Below are 19,019 nucleotides of genomic sequence, written 5' to 3'. Positions count from 1 at the left end.
TTATAGAAGTAGATAATAATCAAGAATTTGAGGTAGAAGAAGTCTTAGATTTAAATCAGTGCCAAAATAGGTTAGTATATCTTTTTTATTGGTAAAAATATGATATTAGTGAATACATGAGAAAGCCAACAAAGAATCTTGCACATATACCAAAGAAGATTAATGCTTTGCATCAATGACATCTATTAAAATCAATATATTCAATTATTATATATCAAATCAAGATATTCAAAAGCAAGTAATTGATATATATATATATATATATATATATATATATATATTTAGAAGAGAGTTATCAATAGGTTCAAGTAAAAATTACTTCAAATTACCAAATATTGATACTTGGAGAAGATCAGTTGTCAATATGGATCAAAATCAGATCCTAAGGCACAAAACCTCATACTTACAGTGACTCTAAGATTCTTTGATAGATTAAAGAGTAAATATTTGATAGCAAATTTACAAAGAGATTTTTAAGCATTGATTTTATATCAATCAAATTAATATTTAATTTTTGGGAGATTTTTAAAGTTAGTGATTTTCTTGGTTGGATTAGATTTTAAACAATAAAATTATGTTCAAAAAATTGAGGGTCTTTTGAATTTTGTGGTGTGAGTATAAGTGAATTTTGGTCAATATATTGGTATTTTAATTTTTAGTGCATGTGAAAATTTTGAAATCAATTAAATAATTAGATTGAAGTGTATGAAGGTTTTTATAAATTGAGGTCTCAAAAATTAGAATTTGAGAGTTGATGAATATTTTTAAGATATTTAATAATTTATTAATTGGCTTCAAGTGATTTTTTTTGTATGGAGACTAGACTTGATTTCTAACAATTTAGGCACATTTTGGAGACAATTCAATGGTTCAAAAAGGAAATATTGGTATTGGAAGTTCAATTTTTAGATTGGAGTAGCAGGCCAACCAATACCGGAGAAAAATTTAGGTTTGATCTTCTATTTGGTAAGTTTGATCTTCTTCAAATTTTGTGTATTTTTTTCCAACTTAATTATTGAGAGGTGTGTAAAATCTCAAAAAAGATCAATGATATAATCAATAGATATTGAGGTTCTAAATATTAAACTTGCGATAGTCATCTGCATTATTTTTTTGCTATTCTTGAACTTCCTTTAAATGCACTTTTATTATTGCATGTAGTTTTGATAAATGATTTTCCAAAGTTTTTACTATAGGATTATTAATTTTCTAAAAGTCAAAAGTATCAAGTCATGGATAATAAATATAATTAGCCAAAAAAGATGTTTCTTGAATAGAAAAATATACAAAACTATTGTTCTTAAATTTTGCCAATGGCAAAAGAGTTATGCAATCATTTTGATGATAATTGATGGTACACCTCAAATATTACTATATAACTTAATTCACACATTCTATTTGCCTATCTAATTAAAGATCAAAAGTCAAAGAGAAGTTTATATCTATCTTTAGAATGTTAAATTTTTATTTTCAAAAATCTTGATATACATTAAGTTCTTTTATTCAATATAATATCTTTGAATAATCCATGATAGCAATAGATATTATCAAGAAATTTTTTAGCTATTTTTTTACTTTTATTAGATTTTATATATGATATAAAATAAGCCATCTTAATAAAAAAATCTACAATCATGAATATAGAATCACACAAATCTAAGATTAAAAGATCTGTGATAAAATCCATAGAAATAAAAGACCATGATTGGTTTGAAATAGGTAATAGCTAGAAAAGTCTATAAAATTGATGCCAAGGAATTTTTGATCTTGAAAAAATATTACATCATTGTACAAAGTCTTTAACTACCTTTCACATTTGAAGCTACTAAAAATATCTAAATATTAGCTCCAAAGTCCTATTCTATAAAAAATATCTAGTTATTGGAAAGTCATGACGAGCTTGAAAAATACATAATTGTATTTCATCTTCTCGAATATATAATTGTCTCTCAAAATAAAGTAGATTAATCTTTAATTCTAACTTGGAAGTATTATAAGATTTAGAAGAATTATTCTTCATATTATAAATAGGAAAATTAAAGTATATACTTGATTGAATTTGCTTGACAAAGATTAAATCAATAATCAATGTTGATTTTATTATTCAAAGATGAAAATACTTTGGCTTCAAGAAAATCATTCTTTGTTGATTAAAAGTTATATTTTTTTTTTCAATGTAAGATAAAAATATTTAAAAAGAATGTCTAATAAGCCTTATTGTTTTTTGGATCAATAAGTGAACTTGATAAGAACATATTCCAATAGGCTTGGCAACAATTCAAAAAATGTATCAACATAAAGTACTCAAGGTTCTTGTAATTTATATACATAGTAACTAAATCAGAAGTATTTTTTAGATAATAATATTATTCTTGAAATAAATCTATAATTATAAGTAGTTCTTTGTCATAAATCTCATAATTAATCTCAATTATTAAAAATTTCCTAGAATAAAAAAGTACCAAGTGGTACTTGTCATTTGCTTTCATTTGTGACAAAACAATATCCATGGCAAAGTCTAATACAGTTGTTTCTATGAAGAATACCTTAAAAAAGTCAATGCAATATAAGTTTGGTGCAAAAATAAATGTTGTCTTTAAAGCTTCAAGAGATGTTTCAACTTCATTGCTTAACTCAAGTTTGTCTTTACATGTTAGGCATATAAACAAGCTATAACTTGAAAAAAAAATTGATGAAGATTTGATAAAATTAATAAATTTCAAAAAATATCACACATCTTTGATTATTTTTGAGATCGTCTAATTTATAATAATTTGGACCTTATTAAAATCCATCATAAGACCATCATTTGAAATGTTGTATCCTAGGAAGTCAACTTGAATAGTGTGAAATATACACTTTTTCATCTTGGTATATAATCCCGCACATCTTAATTTTTATAATACATGACAAATATGAAGTTCATGCTCTTCTGTGTTCTTAGAGTAGATGAGGATATTGTCTAAATTATAAATAAAAAAATCATCAAAAAATTTATAAAAGATACTATTCATTAGATGCTAAAAAATAGTTGATACATTTGTTAATCTAAAAGGCATGACATTATATTTAAAATGTCCATACCTAGTTTGAAATATAATTATTTATTTTTTATTTTTTTATTTTTTAATGTATATTAGATTATATGCTCCTCATAGATCTATTTTAGTATAGATACTAGCTTGATTTAGTTGATGAAGAAGTCCTAAAATGAAGGGTAGAAGATACTTATTCTTGATGGTGATCTTGTTGAGTCCTTGATAGTCTATAAACATCTGCAAAGATCCATCTTTTTTCTTCACTAATAAGATAGGAGCCTCAGTTGGAGAGTTAGAATGGCGTATAAAGTTCTTAGGAAAATTTTTATCAATATATTCTTTAAGTGCAATTCATTCATTTTGTCAAATAAAGCCTAAAAAAAACTTTAAATAATGTCTAATAAACCTAATCAAACTTTAATATATTAAAATAAATTTAAAAGAAGTCACAAATAAAACACAAAAAATTCATGATTTAATTTTAAAGAAAAATAATCAGAAATATTTAAAAAATATAAAAATATAAATTTAAAGAAATAAAAATAATATTTTCATAAATATTAGAAATAAAAAATTTAACAAAAAAACAAAGAATTCTTAAAAATATTAAAAATAAAAATCTTAATATAATCCTAATTAAAACTTTATTTGAATCTTAATCAAATCTTAGGTCAATCCTAACTGAAATTCTAATTAAATCTTAACCAAATCCTAGATCAAACCCTAATAAATTCCTAAAAAAATCATAATTAAATCTTAAATCTTAAACAAAATTTTATTAAATTCTGTAGCAAGATAGAATCTTAATAACAAATGATCAAATTATTGATATCAATTCAAAATTTGTATATTTTTTAATAATTTAGTTAAAAATAAGTATAAAAAAGATGAAATTGGTTGTACTTATTAATTGAAAGAAATGCAAGATAATCCAATCAAGTATTAGATGGCTTCCAATTCCAACCTAAATACTAAACTTTCAATGCCATTATCTCCTTCTTGAATTATTGAATTACTTCCAAATTTCACCTAAACATTGGAAATTGATTCTAGTATTTATATAAATTTTTTTTATTCCAATCTAATTAATGAATTGCTAAAGATCTTAAAAATACTTACTAACCCTCAAACTCCAATTTCTGAGACCTCAATCCACAAAAATCCTCATTTACTTCAATCAAAATATTAAATTGATCTAAAAATTTGCAAACACATTCATAAGTATCATATCAACATATTACTCAAATTTCATCTATATATACACCATAGAACTCAAGAAACCCTCAAATTTATAAATTTGTTTTTATTTCTCAAATCCTAATTCCATTAAGAACATTACTAACTTTGAAAATCTCTTAGAATCTCAATATTGATTTAAATGATATGAAATCAATGTCTTAAAATCTCTCTTCAAATCTGCCCTCAAATCCTATCTTCTAATCTACCAAAAAATCCTAGAATCACCATAAGTGTGTGGTTTTGTACCTTAGAGTTTGATTTTGAGCCATGTTGACAACTAGTCTCTTTGGATATCAAATCTTGGCTTCTTAAGGTAAATTTTACTAAAATCTAATCTTAATTCCTTCTTATACATGTTTATATTATTTAATTTTCTAATCTACTTTTGTTCTCTTACTCATGGCTCTACAAAGTAAGTAGAAGCTTATTTTATAAAAAGGTAATATTAGTATTTTTTAGTTTTACTATCTTTTTAATTATTATTTGTATTTCTAAGATAATTTATTATAATATTTTAAAATAAGATATTTTATAATATAATATCTTTTCTATTTCATTCATTAGCTCTATTACATCATGACACCAATACATTATCATCTTTAGTAATCATGTTCTTTATTTGGTGATTGAGTTGTTTTTTTGGAAAATGTTGAGTAGTGTGTTTGGATTCTTCACAATATAGACACAAACCTTCTTGATAACAACAAGTCTGTTTAATTTGAATATCACCATATCAATTTGCATTGGTTTTGGCTTTGGTAAATAAGTTTATGAAAACTTAAGAATTGCCATCATTACTTGACTTGTTTTTTTTCAACCAAATCTTTGTTTTTAATATCTTTTAAATAATAAATTATTGAATGCAATGGCTTGAGAAATGAGTTATTTTAATAATTTTTCTTTTAGAATTGTCAATAATAAATCTTTGACATTGTCCTTTAACCAATATTAAAATTGATTGATAAGGGCTTTGTCATTCCAGTCTATAACACAAGTAAGGTTTTAGAATTTAATAGCATATATAGTGGCTAACCATATTCCTTATTCTAAAAATAAGAGCTTAATTTCTACTACTCTTTTTTAATCACTTTTTCTAAATATAATTATAATTATTTTTAAGAATGAATCCAAATTATAAAGGTGCCGTGAATTCTTTTCTATGAAAGATGCAAACCAAGACAAAATACTTTGAAATAAAAATGAGCCTATGAATCCAACTTGAATAAATCCATTCAAGTATTGAAAGAAAAGCAATCTTAGATAGAATTTGATTTGTTGTAAAAATCTTCAAAGTTTTGATTTTGTTCCAAAAAACTTCTTAGGTATATTATTCCTTGTCTTTATTATATTTGTAAAAGTAAAACTTCTTGGATTTGGTTGTGAAGTTGATCTACTTACTTCTTTTAATTGTACAACTTCTTGATGCATACTATGAATTTTTTCCATAGGCATAGGATTAATGTTTTTATGGTTAGTATTAGTGATGCATAAAATTTCCATCTTAGGGATTTTGACAAGTTTGTAAAGATTTGTAATAGTTGCAAGTCTATTCTCACTTCCACTAAGTAAAGTGTCCATAATTTTTTCTAATATTTCTAGCAACTTAATAAATCTATAAGTCAACTTAGAAGATGGTAATATGCAACTTCTAATGTCAAAAGATGGATAATCAACTTTAAAAATAAAATAAAATAAAATAAAATAGTGTTAGAAAATTGAATAGTTTAATTAAAGGTGGATAATTTGCAACCTTCAAAATATAATAATAGAAGTGAGATAATCCACTCACTTCTAAAAAAAGATAAAAATAATGAATTAGTACTCTTCTCAAATTATCAAAGATATGAACTTCAAAAAACTAAAATGCCAATACATTCTTATATTATTCAAAAAGACTAAAAATTTATTTTAAAATGATATAATATTAAATTAGAATGGCTATTGCCAAAGATAAGAAGACTAAAAAATCTTAAAACAAGACTAAGAACTAAAAAGTTATTGATAAGAGTGAAGAAGGCTTCACTCTTGCTTCTATATATATATATTTTTAATTAGGATCAATGTAGCAATATCCTATAGGACTTCTAAAATGTGTTGACTTTGCAGAAGACATATCTTAACTTGTAAGATAAGTTTTTTATATGTATGCTATATAATTAACTTATTTTACAAGATATGAGTACATGCTTAACTTGTTGACCATGTTTCTAACCTACCAATTAACTACAAACATATATAAAGTCAAAATAGTATCTATAAAGCTTCTAAGAAGCTTTCTAGAAAATATTATGAAATAAATCTATTTTTATTAACTTCTATTTAATCATATAGATAAATATTAGAATAAATATGTATGTCCATGATATATGGATATTAAAATAACTTTCTTACATGATAATCTATAAGAAGAAGTATATATCAGTCAACTTTAAGATTTTATTATTGCAAGACATGACCATCTAATATGTTGACTATACAAGGATCTCTATGGCCTATATTAAGTTCCAAAGATATGAAATAATAAAATTGATACATGTTTAAAAGACCAAGGATTAAAAAAAAAACACTATAATTTCTACTTAGTGCATTATGATAGATTTGTTTTGGTCTTATTATTATATGTTGATGATCTTATGTTTACGAGCAACTATAATAATTAGATTGTTTGATTTAAGACTACACCACAAATTAAATATGAAATAATAGAACTTGATGATAGAAATCTTATGTTGTACCTCAATGTTGAAATCTTTTGTATTCTAGTTGGCATATTCATAATATAGAAAAACTATGTACAAGAGGCAATGAAATATTATGAACTAGAGGGATGCCAAACCATTGTTCCACCTATGGTAGAATACCTAAAATTAATCCTTAAAATTCATGAAGATACAATAGATTTTACCTATTATAAAGACATGATTAGAAAATTAGTACAATTCAATCATATTTTATTGGACTTATCTCAATTGGCATTATAAGAAAATTCATGAATCAACCTCAAGTGTCTTTTTTAATAGGAGCTTAACAAATTATTTGTTATATTATAGGTCCATCTAATTATAAAATCATCTATTTTATCACTTGTAATTATATTATATTAGGCTACACAAATACTAACTAGATAGGAGACTTAATTAATAGCTAGTCAACAATGGATTTTATTGTTGATTGGCCAAAGTTTAAACACTTCAATGTCTAAAAAACAAGCAACTATTGTACTTTTTTTAACCAAAGCTAAATACTTGGATCTTTCTATGATATTTCATAAATTTGCATGGCTTAAAAAATTAACTTAAGATTTTTATCTCAACATATCCAAAGCTATCATTGTATACTATGTTAATAAAAGGAGTATGAAGATGTCCACAAATCTTGATATCAGTCTTTAAATAATGCATATTTCTATAATCCATCACTTTACTTGTAAGAAGATAGAAATTGACAAAGTTTAATTGAAATATGTTCTTTCTTTAAAATAAGAAAATATATTTATTAAGCCCTTAGGACAAGGACTATTCAAAAATAAATAAATTAAACTCAACATCATTTCATTAACTACTATATAATCTATGTTCTCATTCACATAGTTTAATACCACCTACTATCTATATTACTCCTCTTTCTTTAGCTTTCTTTAGAATATTTATTTCATCTTTTCTTCTAAAGCTAATTCATATTAATATGCCTCTATCATCCAATTCTATTCTAGAGTCAAAAATAGGAGAACCTAGCCATCTAATCTTTTTATCCTCACTACCTTATTTTTATTCTATTTAGCATCAATTATTGAATGTTTCCATTCTTCATGCATCTTTTTTAATAATTGTAGCAATCTGTATATACCATCATTTGCCTTAGGATGTTGAAGTAATTAATACACTATTAGTTGCAGTGTGAACTCTAGAGGTAATTTGAACAAGTACTTTGCTACATTTTGTGATTGTCCAAGGCTCTCATGAAAAAGATCTTCTTCCACTATAAAAATTCTTATCTCTTCTTCAATCTCTCTCACTAATTATAATTTGGAAAAATATGTTTCTTTGGCAAATCTCCAATTTAAAAAACATCTAAAATGCAATGTTTTAGATCAAGTTCTTTATATAGAAGAATTAGAAGACTAACAAGTTTCCTTGTACCTTGAGTTCTTTAGAAGAGAAGCATCTTTTAATTGATAAATCTTTTCTTTTTTAGAATAATTAGCTTGTAGTAACTCAGTTGAAAAATTTGCAATGTTATAATAGAAGACATATCTATGAGAGTTGGTCAATACATTCTTTTTTGGATCATATAGAGAAAATCCTTATAGCTTTAAATTATTGTAGTAGACATTATATGGACCATTTTTAGGAAACAATAGAATACTGTCTCTATCTAATAAGTTGGCAACGTCTAAAGAAACCTATAGATTATCACAAATATTATTTAATAGATCATCACTTGGACAAAGTTTAGATCCAACTTCTATATTTGATGACTCATTTTTTTTTCTATTGTATGTTATGCAACTGGTCAAGAATATGGTAGCAAGAGTTATTATTATTAATTACTAAAAGACATTATAATGAATGTATCTTGATGTCTCTAGAAAAATAATTGTTAATACTATTGGCAAAATTAAGACTACTAACTAGATCATATCCATTTCAAATATGTATGATGTTTTGTTTAAGTCTCTCGGAGATAGTTGCACATTTATTCTTGATCTTCTTCATTATAGACAATTTTATTGTGAAGGAAGGTGTTGGGACATTTATCCCTACTCAATGTCTCTTGATAAATATCATTAGTATTGAGATCTACGAGGTTTAGAAATTAAGATAAAAGATCCACTTATTATGGACACAAGTGGCCCACCCCCTATGCTCTTTCTATACTTATACTAACACATATTAATACTTGAATTATGTTGTTGTTATTTTAGTAAAGCATTATTTCGATATGGTTTATTCTCTCAACCTGGATCAAGTTCCTTGTACAGACCATACAACCCTCCCTCTCTCTTTCAGAATGTTGTGGAAAACATTAGAGAAGCTTGCATCTTACGGCTTACAAACACCATGGCCTTGAGCTTGAAGCTGTAGACGATTTGTAATATCAAGCACTCACTGTTGAACCAGATTTAATGCTGCATAGAAAATGCAACAAAGATCTGAGTTCATCCCGCTCAAACACCTACTACATAATTATCAATTCACTAGACAAAACACCCACAACATGATTGATTTACTGAACAAAACACCCAATTAGTAAAGTGAATTCTTCTTTAAATTGCTGTGCTTGTTTTTAATTGTTAGACTGCAAAGTTTGCAAAACATCCACCACATGATCGATTCACTGGACAAAATACTCACCGCATGATTGTTTTGCAATCTTTCAAAGCAATTTTGCAAGACTTTAGACTGTTGCTAAACAAATATGTTTTGATATGAGATGTGGATATTTGATATAACCACCTCTTAGAGATGGTTACATCATATTTGATATAAGTACTTAATCCTTTGAAATCAATGCTGAAATCAAGAAGACATATATCATGATATCCATTTTTTAATTTTATTTTTAATTTTTTAAAGTTTGATTCCTTCCTTATGTGACCTTCACAATAATCTTTTTAATCAACTAATTTTTTTTGTCATAGAAAATGCAATCAGAAATATTAACAATTGTATATGTATATGTATTCATATAGACATATACACTTAAATAGTATTATCAATACAAGAAGAATATTATACACTATTGATTTAAGACAATAAAAAAATAAAAATATACATTTTTGGTGAAAATACATGTTTTTTTTTATGTTTTAAAATATAATTTTAAACATTTAAGAAAAAAATTAAACTAATCAGATTGACAGAAAAATTGTTGAAGTTTACACATGTAAATTCATACTTATTAAGATATCTTAATTGAATGTTATTGTAAATGCTTTGAATTTTTGTTAATGTCTATTATCAATATTTACAGCTATTCATTTCTTTATAATAATTAAAATTAAATATAATTATTTTAAATTATAATCTATAAAAAATAAATAATTAAGTTACCTTAAGTTAATCAAACTTTTTATTTGAATTACACTGATGTGTTGAATATTGGTCTATAGATAGGATTTTCACAATCAAAAGCCTACTTTAATAAACATGATATAAAAGCGTTATGTAGGACTTTTGCTTAATACAGAAAAAAACATTATTTAAAAGCGCCCGCCTTTAGAGACAGTAGAAGCTTGAAGAAATTGCTGAAGGAACCACATTAATTTTTTTTGTTAGAGACGAAAATTTTAAATGATTTTTTGATCTTTATCCTCTTCTTCAATATTTTTATGCTCATCTGAACTCTATTCCTTTATTTACATATACAGTTTGTGTTTTCCTTTTATGTTTAATTATTATTATCATTATTTGAGAAATTTCAACATTATTGAAGCAAAGGAATAAAAACTTCTTGTTGTTTTGGTGCTTGTATATAATAATGCAATATGTTGTCAGCATGCAAATATTGCTGGTATATAAAGAATGAAAAAGTATGACATTCATAACTAGTTGTCTTTATTATTTGAATACGAGAGATTACTCAAATTATTGATACAATAACTTGTATATATATTCATTAAAGATACAAAGTATTTAATAAGATTTTAGTTGTACAACTTGTTTAAAAGTCCACGTTGGGGTTTGCTGTCATGTCAGACAAAATAAAAATTTACCTGATTTTTTATTTATGTAAGTGAAAATAAATATTTAAAAATATTAAAAGCAAATGGTAGGTAAATTTGAAGCAAGTAAATGTTTTTTTTTAAAATAGCACTGTATATTATAAATATATTCATTATGCTAAACATATTTTTTATGATACCGAAAACATGATTATGATAGCAATTGGATATATAAAATATAATTAAAAAAAAATCATGGTGAAGTGACAAGACATTTATTACAAGAAAATATAGATTAATTTCTACATAATGATCATAATTTATCATTAAAATCTGGAGGAATTTTCAAGAAAAAATTAAACTCATTTCATAAGCTTATGATGTATATAAAGCATTAATAATAATAATAATAAAAAATGAATGTATAAAATCTATACAAATTTACCACAAGTACCGAAAAAGATTTGTAAAACTCTGGCTAAAGCTTGGTAATATTGAAGTTGTAGAGGAATTTTGGTTCATAACCCATTTTCAAGTCAGTAACAAACCAATGATTTTTTTAAAAAAAATACATAAATGCATAGGACTCTTTTAAGAATATGAAGATAACAAAACGTACTGTTTTACTGCTAATACTGTTGGGATTTACTTTACTTTTCTTTGTGTTTTAAATAAATTACTTGTGGCATAATAATGAAGATATTTAAAAAATGCTTTATTGGGTTATCACGAAGTTAAAAATTACTCAATACGTTTTTGCAATATAAAAATAGAAATAGAAAGTACAATGCAATGAAAATCTTACTTTTGTATAAACAACTATTAGATATATACTTTTTTCACTATAACGTGTTTCTAATGTTTTATATTGTTGTGCAATATTAGCATTAGAGAATTATTTTATTCATTTACTACATGTTCAAATATTTTATTAGAAAACCTTGAAAATGAATCCGATAAAAGATTTACACATATTTCCTGTTACCCATGTACAATTTTGTTATTTTACATTAATTTCAACACATATAATGAATTACATATCAAGACATATTTCTAGTTTATTTTCCAAATTTATATATATATATATATATATATATATATCTATCTATCTATCTATCTATACATAAAAATAATATATCCCAGAATTAGTAAAAAGAAAACACACAGAAACTAGATTTCTATGTGGTGGAGATCGATCACCCACAAACCCACAACCCCCCCCCCCACAAGGACCCGTCCACGTAAGCATTATAGGCCAACGTGGAAATCCGACGTGGACTCCACCCTTGGTGGCTCACTCCTGGCCTCTCCCTTCAATACAAGGTCTCCCCATCTCGGCAGACATCGAAGGCTCAGATCTCCCGGTTGGAAGATCCAACGGCATCGGTTCTCATTACGTGGTCGCCCTTGAGGCCGCGATTCGTTGCAAGCATGTCCCCCGCGGAGAGGCTGCGAGCTAGCGAGAGGGCGGAAATAGATTCAATTCAGGGCCACGGGCTTCGTGAATCTGGCTGGGGCCCAGGACAAAAATTGGGTTGCAATTTGTCGCAGTAGATGGTGTGCGTGTTCGAGACGAACCTTACCTTGCCCGACGTGTTGTGGAGAGAAAGAGAGAGCGAGATTTGAGATAGAGGTTTGAGAGAAAGATTCGAGAAAGGGATTTGAGGAAGGATGTGTGGGAGTAGTGTTGTAGGAATTGGGGCTGTAGCTCACGCGAGGAAGAGGCTTTGAGGTGAAGAAGCGCATCTCGGGAGAGTTGTGAGGAGTTCGTTGCGGGAGTTTTTGTTAGCGAGAGCGTCTTTTGAGGTGGGTTTCGTGAGAGTATTGCCTGCGTGACGGTGTTCTGTGTGCGACATTTAGGGCGAAGATGGGAACTGGGTTGGAGGCTTGTGGGAAGGTGAGGACAGGCAATCGCGTGTCCCAAGTGTTGAGGTCGTCGCAGTCCCAATTCTTGAGTCCGTCGTCGAGCTGCTTCGTGAGGCCGTTTGGGCGGAAGTCGGGATTGATCGGTAAGGTTTCCGGGCGGGCGCGGGCCGTGGTGACGCGTGACCCGCCTCGCAGCGCAGCGGTGAGTGGAGGAAGTGGGAGCTCCAATGGGGCCGCGAATGGTGTGGTCAACAATCCCGTGATGAAAGGGCGGTCGATGGTAAGTCAAATTGTGATTGGACTTGTGCTAGCAATTCATGTTTGTTGTACAAATTAACTCGTGCAAAGAAGTTTTTATTTTATTATTATTTATTATTTTTTTATTTTTTATTTCATGTGAGGAATTGTAGAGAGTTGAGAGGCTTCATATAGGGGGTTTGAATTGTTTTTGGGGGGTGAAAAGCGTAAGAAATAATTTTTAATCAAATTACAAAACAAGGGGGTCGAGTTTTGAGTTTTTTCGCTTAGCATTTTCACGAGAATGGTAGAAAAAGATGTTTGCTGTTATTGAAAAAATACGTATCACAGGTTTTATTGTTTAGTCAGAATTAGCACACGTGTTTTCTGTTGTGATCATAGCTTCAGTTGACTCAAGAAATCCAAGCTAGTTCTACAGTCTTTCCTAAATGTCAAATAGCATGCGGACACCAAGCTACGATGTTATCAGCACTAAAGACTCGAAGTCCGTGGATTTAAATTAGATGGTTGGTAAGAAAGCAAATGATGTAGGCATGGTATTGTAGAACGTTATTAGATGCCATTGGGAGTGTCCGGCTACCACCGAGTGTTCCTTGAGACATCGATGCCATTCAATTGTATCTAGCTGTAGCTGATAAATGTTTGCTACAATCTTTGCTCCTGTGCCAGAGAGTGGGAGAGATGGCAGAGGAAATGAAGAGGATGCGGGCCCAAATGGAGGAAGACGAGCAGGTCGCATCTCTCATGCGTGGTCTCCGTGGCCAGAACCTTTCAGATTCGCAATTTGCAGCGGATGACGTTGTGATGCGTCTTGTCGAGGTTGATTTCTTCTCCCCATATTACACTCTGTGTAATTCTGTCGTCTCCATGTTGGTTGATTGTGGTGGCATGCCCCAGATCGTTTTTACGTGCCCCTTGGCTATTTCTGCCGGGGAACTTACAATGCTACACAGCTAGATTACTGTTTTTCCTTATTACTTGATGAATTTTTAAGCAATGAGTGAAAAATTGTGAAATTGGCGAACGTGTTATGACATCGGGAGAGGTGGTAATGTAATTAACGCTATCGTTGTGCAGGTAGATAATGTACAAGGCGAAGATAGCCTGCCACTTGTCTACGATCCTGAAACTATTGCCGCATACTGGGGCAAGCGCCCTGGATCTGTTGCGACTCGTATTGCTCAACTACTCGGAGTCGCAGGTGGATTTTTGTCGCGAATTGCAATGGACATTATAACGAAAAAAGTGAAGGAGGTAAGAAAATTAATCAGCTTCTTCTTCTTCTTCTTCTTCTTCTTCTTCTTCACCGCCCTCTTCTTTCATGCATTTTGTAGGAATCATGGGCGTATAACTATGAGATTATTTTATCTTCAGGTTGAATTAAACCTTAGAGAGAAGGCGAGCAGTTCTTTTCAATGCCAGTGTGAAGGTTTTTGAAGAAGAAATTTGACATTTCTTATCAATTTCTTACAGAATGAAGTGAAGCGAGCAATTGAACTCCGGGAGATTGTAACGTCACTTGGTCCAGCCTACATTAAGCTTGGACAAGCTCTTAGTATTCGGCCTGATATACTCTCTCCTTCTGCCATGACTGAGTTGCAAAAGCTTTGTGATAAGGTATCCACTTCTGGCATGCAAATTGCAGGTTGCACAAACCATTTTGTGGTGCGAACTCTTGCTTATTCTCATTGCGGAAGTTGCTAAACTGTTTTTTAGGATCAAATCTCTGAAAACCTGTTCTTGTTTTCACTTGACAGGTTCCTTCATTTCCGAATGATGTAGCCATGGCGCTTATTGAATCTGAGTTGGGGAAACCCTGGCAAGAAGTTTACTCTGAGCTAACTGAATCCCCAATAGCGGCAGGTACTTACAACGTCTTACGGTATCTCTTGTCTCATAGTTTGCTTACATTTAAACTGTTCCTCTACAGAATATGTAATTTTTTGTATAAAACCGTGCGATTAATTTAACGGACTGTTGCCTAGCCGAATCTCTGGGCTTTCGTCAATCCCTTGAACAGATTTGGTATTGTGCCTTTGTACCTGACAACGTCATTTGAGTCTCACTTTTAGGACAGGATCTAACATATTGAATTTTTTTTATGATTCTGGCCAGCTTCATTGGGTCAAGTGTATAAGGGAAAACTTCTCGAGACAGGTGAAACTGTGGCTGTGAAAGTTCAACGACCATATGTTTTGGAGACCGTGACAATTGATCTCTTTATCATCCGTCGTCTGGGTGTTGCTCTTCGCAGATTCCCTCAGGCATGTGACTTGTGGTCATCATATCTATTAGCCTGCAGCAGTTGTATTCTTGAAACTGTATGTCTCGTATTGCAAAATTAACTTTTGAGGTGTTTCATTCAGTGTTGTGAGTTCTTGGCTTACAATTAACTGTGAAAGGCAATTTTTTGCCGTAGGAATGCAGATTGCTACAGACATTGTAGGGCTTGTTGACGAGTGGGCAGCTCGATTTTTTGAAGAGCTGGATTATATCAATGAAGGAGAAAATGGGACAAGATTTGCTGAGCAAATGAAAGTTGACCTTCCTCAGGTAAGAGATTGATGTTGACTCAAATTTGTTGGCGTGTTTGTTGCTGAATTGCTTCTTCGCTCAAAAGCTCTTATCCATTCGCTCTTGTGTTATTGTTGGCCAGGTCGTTGTACCCAAGACTTTCACAAAGTACACTTCACGACGGGTTTTGACAACCAGTTGGATAGAAGGAGAGAAACTCTCACAAAGTACTGCTAGCGATGTTGGTGATCTTGTGAACATTGGAGTTATCTGCTACCTGAAACAGGTATATGTATCATTTTTTCTGATCCATAGCGAAGACTTTGGATGCAATGCTGCCAGTTATGTTTTCTTTTGCACTCGTGAAATTGCACGACTTGTTTTACATTGTCCGTTCAAACTTTGTACATTTTTTGCTGGTCAAGGACCGCGTGTTAACTTATTTTGATCTTTTGTAATTTGTGGTTAAAGCTACTGGACACCGGGCTATTTCATGCGGATCCACATCCTGGCAACCTTATTCGTACACCTGAGGGCAAACTGGCTATACTCGACTTTGGTAAATTCTGCCGCTTTCATTTTGCTTGAAGTTTTTCTCTTGGACCTTCAGTGATGTTGTGTCTGTGTAGAGAACTGAATTGGTTGATCACACCGTATGACCTTTGTCTGTTGTTTGCCTACACAGGCCTTATGACTCAAATCACTGATAACCAGAAGTATGGAATGATTGAAGCCATATCTCATTTGATTCACCGAGACTATGAGGCCATCGTTGAAGATTTTGTTCTCCTGGATTTCATTCCTGAAGGCGTTAATTTAGCGCCAATCATGCCAGTTCTTGCAAAAGTGTTCGATCAAGCCTTAGAAGGTGGTGGTGCAAAAAATATCAACTTCCAAGAGCTTGCCGCGGACCTGGCACAAATCACTTTCGATTATCCTTTTCGAATTCCACCGTACTTTGCACTTATTATCCGTGCAATTGGTGTACTCGAAGGAATCGCTTTGGTTGGCAATCCAGACTTCGCTATTGTTGATGAGGCTTATCCATATATTGCCCAAGTAAGTCATTTTGAACTAAGCAACTTAATTGCATATCGTTCTCATGATACATGATGTAATAAAGAGATTGAGCGTTTAGCGTCTATTATATGCACATTCTGAGAGTTTGTCTGTGATGCGGCTACTGCCGTAATTATGCACTGTAACTTAAAGGTTACTTACACTGATTGCGATCTTGGGAGGGACGGGGATTTTTTGGTCTTTTATCTGAAGTTTTGAGTAGGATAATGAAAATTAGACTTAATGCGCAGAGGTTATTGACGGACCCTTCTCCTAGACTGAGGGAGGCGTTGCGTTATACCATATATGGGCGAAATTCAAACTTCGATGCAGAAAGATTCATTGACGTAATGGAAGCATTTGAAACGTTTACGGTAGCAGCTAAGAGTGGTGGAGGAGAAGAAATGCAAGGGAGTTCTGCATTCTCAGGTGCAGTTGCTGGCAAATCTCCTGCTGCAGGTGGTTCTTTGGCTCGAGTAGGGCAGCAAGGGGGTGTGCAGACTAGGGCTGCTTTGAGCTTCTTGATTTCAGAGCAGGGCGAGTTTTTCCGAGAATTCATATTGGATGAGGTATTTACAATACTCTACCTCACTCTCTGCAGCAAAGTTCTGTGCATAACTTTGTTACCTTTAACTTCCAGTAGTTTTGTATTGGATCTAAGAAATGTCTGCAATACAACATAACGATTTGATTTTTTCATGGATAGTTTTCTAGTTTCTAGTAGTCTGTTAAACACACCGTTTCAATTTACCTAACAATCTAGATTCCTGAATCTTCTCCTTCCCGAAATAAACTGGCGATGGACCGCGTTACTACGTACTGCTGCTGATACTGATACATGGGTGGAAACTTTTGTTACTGCAGGTTGTTAAGGGAATTGATGCAGTGACACGAGAGGAGCTGGCCAGAATTGTGATGACTTTAGGTCTTCAGAGATTTGACCCTATCCTAAATTCTTTTGCTCTACCTGGGTTTCGGAGACATCTCTCACTTGTGCCCACTGTCACGAAGGAAGATGAGGTAGTGCTCAACAACATGCGGCGGGTCGTAGCATTTCTTTCGTCTGGCTCTCCAGCGTCTCGGTCTATTTCAGAACAGGTACGTATTTGGGTGGCTGTTAGAATTATAAGCCATATGTTAGCATATTTCAGGTTAATATTAATCGAGAACTGTGTTTTTCTAAGGATGCCAAAGGATGCAACTTGATTTATTAGTTTATTTAATATCAGTGAACCATTTGATTAGGTCGTCTTCATTTGTGCTTTCTTTCGGGGATCTACGTGAAGAAGACTGATCCGTTACCAAGTTGTAGTGATCGATGTGACTCGGAACTTTATGTTTTACACTGATTGAATTAGTTTACTATATACATCTTTTCTTGAAGACACCATGTGCAATTTACTAATTATTTATGATTTCTGTGCAATTGGGGATTGTAGGGAGACGTGAACCTTCAAGAAGTGTTGAGAGATTTGCTGCCAGTGCTTCCAGATGTTGCAAGAAATATTCTACCTGACCTCCTGAACCGACTCACATCCCGGGTTGCAGCCCGTACCCTTCGTGAAATCTTTCTGTAGTTCGGTCTTTTGATTCTCATCAATTTCAATTCTATTATATTGTCTTAGGTCAAGATTCTACATGTAGGTAATCACATATTTTTTAGTGCACATCGTTGTACTTGTTAGATGCGGCTCAGAAGTGTACATGAACTGCCATTGTTCATCAACATTTGTACATCATTCAATTAGTGACACACACCAGGAGCATGCCTAGCACGAATCTAGATTACTTCTAGGTATTTTCGAGACCTGTATTTTAGCCGCTGTTTGTCCAGTATTCAACTAGGCTGAGACCAGCGTTTGTAAGAGTACCGACTCTCTTTGGATTCCTGGAAATCACTTGCATGGACGCTGAAGTCTTTTCGCATGTTATATTCTTTTACTGCTGTAAATATTTACTTGGAAAACTATTGCGTGTTCGACTTATGACATATCCTGAAATCAGCACTTTACTCTATTGCGAATGGCACGTCACAGACCTAGTTGAATCAGTTTTCAAGCTAAAACCCCCAGCAGTCCTGTGAACGATATTTGTTTGACATTTGTCATGAATTGGAGTGGCTTGGAAACCAAAAACTTGTCTATGTCTGAGTATTTATCACTTAAACTACCATGATGTGTGCACAAGTTCGTGCACATGTGTATAATTGGATCAAATGTTAAGTGAAGAATTTAGATGGTGTTCCCAATTCGTGTTCATAATTTCTGGACACTAAGTGTCTTGGCCGGTGTCTAATTCATTGACGAAGTCCATAAGGAAAAAAATAATAGAGCGTTGTGGCTCAGGAAACCAGTAATTTGACCATGATATGACATGGGCTT

The 19,019-nt window shown here is 31.3% G+C and overlaps 1 protein-coding gene across 1 annotated transcript; it reads left to right on the top strand.

Moving 5' to 3' along the window:
* The first annotated feature begins 12,436 nt into the window (after positions 1 to 12,436).
* Positions 12,437 to 18,569, top strand: LOC112274274 (uncharacterized). Its single transcript, XM_024503596.3, has 13 exons — positions 12,437 to 13,087; positions 13,735 to 13,884; positions 14,143 to 14,319; positions 14,539 to 14,682; positions 14,823 to 14,928; positions 15,181 to 15,329; positions 15,493 to 15,618; positions 15,722 to 15,865; positions 16,051 to 16,138; positions 16,265 to 16,638; positions 16,890 to 17,207; positions 17,503 to 17,736; positions 18,078 to 18,569. Exons 1-13 carry the CDS (start codon positions 12,809 to 12,811, stop codon positions 18,213 to 18,215), a joined length of 2,427 nt encoding a protein of 808 aa, XP_024359364.1. The 5' UTR covers positions 12,437 to 12,808; the 3' UTR covers positions 18,216 to 18,569.
* The last annotated feature ends 450 nt before the right edge of the window (positions 18,570 to 19,019 follow it).

Source organism: Physcomitrium patens, chromosome 21 (assembly GCF_059467195.1).
Source record: "Physcomitrium patens ecotype Gransden chromosome 21, ASM5946719v1, whole genome shotgun sequence".
NCBI lineage: Eukaryota > Viridiplantae > Streptophyta > Bryopsida > Funariales > Funariaceae > Physcomitrium > Physcomitrium patens.
Note: the sequence above shows the minus strand (reverse complement) of the source record. Positions and strands in the feature narration are given on the sequence as shown.

Excerpts from the sequence above, each read along its gene's own strand:
- LOC112274274 (XM_024503596.3), top strand. The coding sequence starts at position 12,809 with ATGGGAACTGGGTTGGAGGCTTGTGGGAAGGTGAGGACAGGCAATCGC. Across the intron at positions 15,330-15,492 it reads CTCTTCGCAGATTCCCTCAG|ATTGCTACAGACATTGTAGG; the intron begins GCATGTGACTTG and ends GTAGGAATGCAG. Across the intron at positions 17,737-18,077 it reads CTCGGTCTATTTCAGAACAG|GGAGACGTGAACCTTCAAGA; the intron begins GTACGTATTTGG and ends TGGGGATTGTAG.